The sequence below is a fragment of the Odontomachus brunneus genome, unplaced genomic scaffold, assembly GCF_010583005.1.
Source record: "Odontomachus brunneus isolate Ranch 3 - 2012 unplaced genomic scaffold, Obru_v1 Obru_scaffold_142, whole genome shotgun sequence".
Taxonomy (NCBI): Eukaryota; Metazoa; Arthropoda; class Insecta; order Hymenoptera; family Formicidae; genus Odontomachus; species Odontomachus brunneus.
In genome coordinates, this window is record NW_022639592.1 from 77,024 (window position 1) to 86,305 (window position 9,282).

The window sequence follows — 9,282 nt, forward strand, 5'->3', positions numbered from 1 at the left end:
GGCAAAGTAAATAATTTTTATCTCTTGATATTTTTCGGTAAAGTTGATAGAATTCAAGTAAAAAATTATTGAATCCAATAATTTTGTAGATATTTACGTAAATATCTTAGAAAATAGAGGTCGTATAAAAATTTTTTTCAAACAAAAGTTGTTTGCTTTTTAACGCAGGATAAAAAGCCATAATAAAAAATATGTATTTCTGTCTAAGAAAGCAAAGTTGACTTTTTTTTTTTTTTTTTCAGGCAGAGGAAATGCATTATGCACACCCCCGGGAAATCGGGATTTTCCCAGGGGTAGTGTGGGACTCTGCCCCTCCGGAACTAACGGCCAGAGGGGGCCTACCCACTAAAACCTCTGCCGGGCCCCATGCGGCTGTTGCGAGGGCGTCCCGGGAACCGCTTGCGCATTACTTCCGGGACGCCCTCATCCGCGGGGCTGGGAAAAACCTAAACCCCGCCCCCTTCCCGGGCCGGGAGGGATAATCCCCTCCCGGCCCGCTGTTCCTATCCTCCATGACCGGACGTGGGCCCCCCCGTCCGGTCACATCTCACCTGTAGGGGCGCTATTGGTCGGGTCCGGTCCCGTCCGGACCCGGCCCGCCCCTACGCTCCCGACCGAGGTTGCTGGGGCGGAGAGGTCTAAGTGTTCCCCTCCGCCCCTCCCGGTCAGGAGCCTCCTGGCACTGGGAGGGGGGTGGGCGGTCTAAGAGTCTGCCCTTGCAAACCGGCCGCTCTGCCGCCCTCCCGGAGGCTCCTGGTCTGTTTTCTTGTCACGGGGGGGAGGCGCGCCTTGCTGCGCGTCTCCCCCGCCCGACCAAGCGCCCCCTGTCTCCCCCTCGCTGGGCCCTCCGTTGGTCAGAAGGGCCCGGCGGTAATGTAGGGGGCTGCGGCGCACGCGCAGGTACCCCGGGGAAGGGGACGCCAGCGGTGGCGTTCCCTCTCCGCCCGCGAGGGCGCCGTCCCTCGACCCCGCGCTGATGCGCGGGCAGGCGAGGCGCTGCTCTCCTTCTGCGGTGCCTCGCCCCATCCCGGGGGGCGGCGGTTTCACCCCGCCGCACCCTCTCCGACTCCTCCTTCTGTGACACGACTACGTCACAGAAGGAGGTGACGGCAGACCAGCCCTCGTCTCCCCCAAGCATGGACCTTATGAGGGTCGGGGGAGAGAGGTCCGCTCCCACCACGTCAATCAGGACTCGGCGCTCCACATCCCAGGGGGGGCATTCCTCCAGGGTGTGTTGCGCCGAGTCCACCTCAGCGCCACAGTGGTGGCAGCGAGAGTTAGGCTCCTTACCAATCCTGTGCAGGTACTCACCGAAGCATCCATGTCCGGTGAGTACCTGCGTTGTCCGGAAGGACAGCTCTTCGCGGACCCTGTCTACCCATTCTTGTAGACAGGGCCGGATGGCCTCGGCGACCCTCGTTTCTGAGTGGCCCGTCGCCTCCTCCAGGTGGATGCTCCACGTTAGGAGGAGGCGTTAACGGGCCTGCAATTTTGCTGCACCTATGGCCCCGGCCAGATGTTCAAGGTCTCCCCCGGCACGGAGCTCCTTGACACGCCGATAGTTCTCGGCGTGCATTTGTGCAAGGAGCTCCAGCGGGGGGAGACCGGCCAGGGCCGTGGCGGCCATATGCGACGCCGTCCTATAGGCCCGGGCGAGGCGAATGGCGACCCACCGCTGAGCGCGGTGAGCCAGCGCAATTATGCGCTGGTTGGTCGCCATCGCACTCGCCCAGACCGGGGCCCCATATAGGGCCATGGACTGGACGACGCCGGCATACAGCCGCCTTGCTTTTCTTTTAGGGCCGCCGAGATTAGCCAGGAGGCCACCCAACATATTGGCCACCCTGCCCAACTTGGGGGCCAGAAGCTCAAAGTGCTTCTGAAACCCCCAGTTACCATCCAAGACGAGTCTCAAATATTTGATTGTGGGACCCGTCTTCACGGAGACACCGTCGATCCGGACTCGGGCCCCAGGTGGTCCCCTCCTCCTCGAGCCATCATGTATGAACATGAGTTCCGACTTGAGGGGAGCCACCTTGAGGCCCATCCCGTTCAGGGAGCCTACCACCTGGTCTACCGCCAGTCGTCCCTTCTCCAGGGCGCTCCGCCAGCCCCTGCCCCCGGCCAGCACCATCGTGTCGTCTGCTACGCAGACGACGCTGCAGCCGGGGGGGAAGGCAAGGCGGAGGACTTGGTATGTTCCATAGTAGGGGTCCTAGTACGGACCCCTGAGGAACACCGCGGTAGACCACCCTTCCGCACTGGAGTTCCGCTTTGTTGCGGAACTCCAGTCTTCAGCAAAGTTGACCTTGTCCTAACCTTGGCGACGTCATCTTAGGTCAAATAACTACTGTCATTAAATGCGACTTTTTAAGCCTTACAACTTTTATTCGAAACATTTTTCTCTAAAATGCTCCCCCGCCGAGTTTTCTTGCCGTTGCCGAACTTATGGGACACATTGTATATATATATATATATATATATATATATATATATATAATTTGGACTCAAGGATCGGTCTAAGTATGAAAGGTAGATTCGCCGCGTACGTTAATCGAAGAAAAATTTCGATACGTGCGTTTGACATGCTGGACATAATCATCCTCCCACTATTATATTAATATTATATAATATTAGTATTTAATAGCACTAAGACATCTGTTCTGTACTCCTTATTTGCCTCTTCAATTCTTACTGTTAGTTATTCTAAAAAGGAGCTTTCTATAATTTCTGTTTACAAATATATTAATTTTTTAATATATACTAAATATATATTTCATTGCAAACAATGCAAAATATGTATCTATATTCGTGTTTGCGTTAAATAAGCTTGACACTTTCCTAATTATTCCTGATTGATAGCATAAAAATGAGACATATGCAAAACAAATGTATCATATTCGAAAAATATTAATTACATATTTTAAGATAAGAAAAAAAACATCGCACAAGAAAACTCATCGCCGGGATTTGAACGCTTGCTGCCGGCTCAAAAATATTTGACGTGGAAGCCTCAGTCTGCTCAGCAATGCCGTCTCGCTGAAAGAGAGTTGCATCTTTAGTCATATTTGGGATACAGTCCCACAACCCAAACTTTATACTGTAATTTCTCACAAACAAAAGCCTATTGGCACAAATCCAAATTAAGATGTTGATGCTTAATATTGTAGTTAGCGAACGTGCTATGTCTCGTTCAGCAATCGATTTAGCAGGTTGTGGCATCTCTTTGTAAGTGTAAAAGTGTAAAAAGTTCAATTAATGCGAATATTATTATTAATATTATTGGATATTAGCTTTCAGACACTTACATCTTTCAGACACTTACATCTTTAAACATCCTAAAAATATTCTGACAATTTCTCCGTCCTAAAAGCGTCTTCAGAACATATTTTAAAAAATTTGTGTTGTTTGGGGTGCACTAGTGTCTAACGGGCATTAGGTGTAAAAGTATGAATAGTACGAGCAACTCGAACAAACCTAATTTCTGATAAATTTTTCCACCAGGGTCAGGAAAAACAAGAAAAATTAATTTGCGACTGCTCCGTAACAGTGTGCGGCAGGCCTGCTTTGTTGACTGTTGACTAAAGCCAGCGGCACATGATGCTTGTTTTTGTGCTGAATTGCTTGCTGGATGGAAATACTTTGATTGATGCATTTCCATCCATCTTGAAAGATGCACCAATCAGAACAGAATATTTCCACTCAGCAAGCAGATCAGCACGAAAACAAGTATCGTGTGTCGCTGGGTTAACGTATGGTCATAAAATGGTGAACAGGAGTCATGGTGGGGGGTCATTGGCGCATCTTTGATCATAGGTCTCTAGTTTGAACGCGCTGTCCTTCGAGAAATTAAATGAGAGTTGAAATGCTCGGACATGAATGACCTATGAGTTTATTTTGAGGATTAATTATAAAAATTCGTATCTTATATTCCATTCATTCTTTTAAACTATAGTCGTTTACTTAATTCTTAAGAAAAGTAACGCTTGTTGTCTTTTTGCAGATTCTTACCATCGCCGGCTTGTCACGTACGCCGTTTTATCTCAAAGATGACCAGAATGATAGAATTTAGGGATTTGGGAATAAACATGAAGGATCTAACACCTGCAGCGAAATTGGCGTTAGACACCAATGAGGACACCAATCAGACACTAATGGCAGATGTCGATGATGTGGATTATACGGATTTTCGGTTTGAGTCCGCGAGATTGGGTAGTTACACCAATTGGCTTTTATCGTATATAGAACCTAAGACACTTGCAGCCGCCGGTTTTTATTATACTGGTCAAGAGGATGTGGTGAGATGCTTTGAATGTCGCCTGACATTGCGTAAATGGTCGCAAAATGACAATCCTTGGGTGGATCATCAACGATTTTCCGATAACTGTAGATTCCTCCGCGGTATACCTTGCGGTAATGTACCAATTGATGTTGATCCCGATACGATACCGCAAGTACAATCCAGGAGTCGTGACTTTTGCGGCGTGTACGGGATACAATATCGACCTAATGCCGTTGTCGATGTTCCTATTAAAGTCTATTTCGAGAATACGGAGACCTCGAATACGATTAGTCTCGGCGAGTTACAAGGTGCAAAGTATCCCGAATATGCCAACATTAGCAACAGAATATTCACTTTTGAAACGTGGCCGAAGACAAAAGTCCAAACGAAGGAACAGTTAGCAGACGCTGGTTTTTATTATACCAAGAAAGAGGATCGGACGATCTGTTATTATTGCGGAGGAGGTTTGGAGGGCTGGGAACCAAACGATGTGCCTTTGCAAGAGCATATAAAATGGTTTTCGAAATGTAAATATGCTTTGAAACGTGAAACTGAAAAAACTAATTCGTTTACGTCATCACATACATGATATAACAAGGGTAAGATAAGACACTACGTTTTTTGTCCGAAAGTCGCATTAACCCTTTCAGTGCATGAAGCGCGGAAACCATAGACTTCTATATAATTACTAGACTGCTAACTTCCTTATACAGTGCAATGTAAAATTGACCCCGAAAAGTATGTATTATGCACGGGAAAAAAGACATCTGCGCATGTCTGAAACTGGTGGTCCAGAAGAAGAGGAGATATAAACGTAATATGCCGATGCAGTCTACTTATTTAAATATTTGTGTAAATACAGAGTAAAAAATATCAGAGTGAAATACGTTACAGTAAAAAATTTGTAGAAATAAGTAATTGATCAATTGTATACCCACATTAGAGTGCAATAATGCTTAAAACGAGATGCTACATTATGAATGTTGGACTAGTAGATAAGCGCATGTGCGAGATTTCGGGTGTATATCAGTTGGACACAGTCCAATCACAAGTCGCTGTTCCAAGGGACCCTACAAATGTCTCTAATCACACGGTGCTGTGATTGGCTGTGTCCAAATACATCGTGTCCAAGTGCACCGCTCCCCGAGATTTCTGTACATATTTTTTAGGATTATGTGCTGAGTCGGAGCAGCAGTCTCATCGAATGGACTGCACTACGCAAATTGAAAGTAATAGCGTGTTCGACTGGCCCTAGGTTAATCGCTTCGAGAGCAATTAATGTCATAAGTCTCTACTAGCCAATCATAAAGCTTATAAGTACTTGTTCGACCAATAAACGTAGGCTGAATAACCCAGAGTGGGTTAACTCAGAGTCAGTCGAACATGCTATAAGTTGCAGTATGGGACAAGGACAGTACGAATTCGCGGCCAATATCTGTCTTTTTTTTTGTCAGTGCTAATTATATTCATCAGATAGAGACAGGAGTAAAACGCGACCACTTGCTATCTCATTCACTCTCTGGACTCTGTTTCATATACGAACAAGTAAGGCAGAGCTCGGAATTAGTTGCCCATTTTGGCTGATTCTCAAGAGCTACGCCTTCTATCTTCCCTTTGCCGCGAGCAAGCCACGTAAGTGACGGCTCCTGCCCACAGGACGCGGCAACGCTTTCCGCGCGGCGGAAGTTTGTGCGACAGCTATCAATATGTTGCTTTCCGTAATAACCTTGTTCCGCTCTCACGGAAAAACAACATATTGATTGGCTGTTGCGCGAACTTCCGCCGCGCGGCAAGCGTTGCCGCGTCCTATGGGCAGGAGCCATGACAGTCGCGGCTCCAAGCATGATGCCGCGATTGTCACTTACGTAGCTCGCTCGCGGCAAGGGGAAGATAGAAGGCGTAGCTCCTGAGAATCGGCTGCTATGGCTAAAATGAGCAACTAATTCCGAGCTCTGAAGTAAAGGATAGCGCAGTCTACCAGGTGTAGAAGTATGAAACCGGAATTTTTTTATACAAATAAGACGTCTGTTGTTCGAAAGTGATAAATAATACTTTATTCAAAATAATTTCCACTGTTTTGAACACATTTTTCCCACCTCTCTGGCAGTTTATGAATGCCGTGCCAAAAAAACTTTTCATCTTTTGAAGCGAACCAGTTATCTAGCCATTTTTCCACATTTTCATACGAATCGAAGCGTTGGTTAGCGAGAGCGTGTCCTAGCGATGCGAACAGGTGATAATCGGACGGAGCCAAGTCTGGAGAATAAGCCGCATGCGGTAGTAATTCCCAACTGAACGACTCGATCGTTTCCTTGACCCGTTTTGCTGTATGTGATGGGGCATTATCATGGAGCAAAATGACATTGTGTTGCCTTTTTGCATATTCTGGTCGTTTTTTAGTCAATGTTCGATTTAAATCGATCATTTGTTGTTGGTAGCGATTAGTATTGACGGTTTGACCAGGTTTCAGCAGTTCATAGTTCATAGTTCATAGTTCATAGTTCTTCGTTCCTCACGTCAAAATCACCACTTTTGAATTTTTTAAACCACTCGAAACACTGAGATTTACCAAGAGCATATTCACCGTAAGCTTCGACAAGCATTCGATGTGATTCTGCAGCAGTTTTCTTTAAATGATAACAGAAAATCAATGCTGTCCGCAAATCATAGTTAGTAGGCTCGAAACGTGACATGTTTAAGGTTATACAAAAATATACTAGAGAATGAAAGTTGGGGTTATGTTTGTTGACAATATTCGTCAGCTGTTAGGAGAATATAATAGCGCGGCAGTAGCGGTCTTACGGTCACTAAACTGAACGCTGGCACCATTTATAGGGGAATTCCGGTTTCATACTTCTACACCTGGTATATTATAAGTCGATGAGCACAGTCTAATATATAGAAGTCTGTGGCGGAAACGCGAAAGATAAAATTCTACTAGATCTCGCGTCCCGCGTCTGTTTTGATTGCCTTATATTATATGAGGCATATTTTCAGTGAAAAAGCGGTATGGGGAATTATAAAATATTAATTTTTAACGGTATTCATTAATTGAAATGCTTATATTCAACATATCAGTTGAAAAGATAAATATATTAATAAAAATTGCAACAAATTATAAATAAACACAATTTTAAGAAATGAATATAGATATCTATTTGTTACCAAACTGTTCCGCTTTTCCGCGTGAATTGTGTTCCATGTAATATAAGGAGAAATAAATTCGCGGGAACGGAGAATCTAGTACTATTCTCTTCCGCGCTTTTGCATTTTCGCGTTGCATGTAACTGGCACTTTCACTACGGAGAGCAAAATCACTAAGTAGGCAAAAAATGTGCAAGGCGTTTTATCCATAGACATAGTAAAAATAATAGACATAATATATCTAGACCGAGCGTTTGCTTTTATTTGAGGAGTGGGGGTAAGATCACAAAGAAAAAGATGCATTGCGTTTTGAGGGGTGGGACCCGATTGACCACGATACGATTGGACACAGATTGTAATGATTGGTTCGACCTAGTAATTTACTAGATAATTCTTTTCATCGGTTGATTGTGTCCAATCGTACCGTGGTCAATTGGGACGCTCCCCGTTTTGATACTCTGCGTTCTCTCTCATTCGCGCATGTGTACAAGCGTATGCGTAAGAGTGTGTTCAGATTCTTCATCCGGGTGCACTCTATTACTAGAAACACTATAGTATATGTTACATATACTATAGCACTTCTAGTAATAGAATACACCCGGGTGTGGAATCTGAACGCAGCCTAAGAAACGTTGTGTTACAGAGATGTGCGAATGAGAGAGAACGTAAATCAAAATAGTCTCAAAATGCAATGCATCCTTTTCTACGTGCCTTTTACCCCCATTCCTCAACGCTCGGTCTAGATATATTATGTCTATGGTAAAAATAGACCGAGCATTCGCCTCTTTTTGAGGAATAGAGCACAGAAAAGGATAGAAAAAGACAAACGACAACGACTGTATCTTCTTCTCTTTCTATGCGTCTGCGCAGTAAGATAAGTGACGTCTATGGGTGAGACCCGTTTGACCACGATACGATTGGACACAGATTGTAATGATTGGTTCGACCTAGTAATTCACTAGATAATTCTTTTCATCGGTTGGTTGTGTCCAATCGTACCGTGGTCAATCGGGACGTTCCCGTTCAGAGAGAATCTAGACAAAGTGGAGCGGATTCGTCGAAAGTCCGGCATTATTTGGGCAACTTTTCGTGACGTACGAGAAATTTAATCTCCTTAAACTTTAGATTCCGATTACTATATGTATATACACCTATTTAAATTACTATATATTATAAAATATAGTTAAAAAATAAACTATTTATTCTTGTACATTGCTGGAATTATTCACTCACAATAATATTTCAATAATATTTTGCGAATATAATGTTATAGTGTTACAAATTGATATCAAAGTGTTAGTAATACAATAAAAGAAAATGTGTTTTTATTTTAACTTTTATTTAGTCATAAATTTATGAAGTGTGTAGTTATTTATGCACAATGTATAAATATATGTAATACGAAATTGAATAAAGAGTGAGCGTGGCATAGCATAAGTTCGTTTCCCAACAGTGTTAAAAATTGTGTGCAATCTGTTGTCTCTCTGTCACAGATATTGTGTGCTAACAGACTCTGCACAAAATCTGCTAAAAAAAATATATATATATACAGGGTGCCCTACTGAAAAATTTCTATTGAGATCACAATTGAATTCCCAATTGAATTCCCAATTAAATTCTCAATTGAATTCTCAGTTGAGGTTTCCGCAAAATTTCGCATGTAAGATCTCAATTGAGATATTTGTATCTGATGGAAATAATTCATTGAAAATATAATGAACTTTTGCTGAAATATGTTTGAAAAGCATTCACAATTTTGACCCAATTTCATTAAAATTTCATTATAATTTCATTAATATTTCGATAATATTTTATTAAGAGAGTAGAAAAATTCAGTGAAAAATTATTATTAATTA

At 43.7% G+C, this 9,282-nt stretch overlaps 1 protein-coding gene across 1 annotated transcript in view; it reads left to right on the top strand.

The window, feature by feature from the left end:
- LOC116850291 (death-associated inhibitor of apoptosis 1-like) overlaps positions 1-9,282 on the top strand; it is a 64,356-nt gene that overhangs the window by 52,489 nt on the left and 2,585 nt on the right. Inside the window, exon 2 of the mRNA XM_032828391.1 lies at positions 4,004-4,881. Coding sequence (XP_032684282.1) covers positions 4,050-4,871 — 822 coding nt within the window. The 5' untranslated portion in view covers positions 4,004-4,049 and the 3' untranslated portion in view covers positions 4,872-4,881. The remainder of the gene's footprint in view (positions 1-4,003; positions 4,882-9,282) is intronic.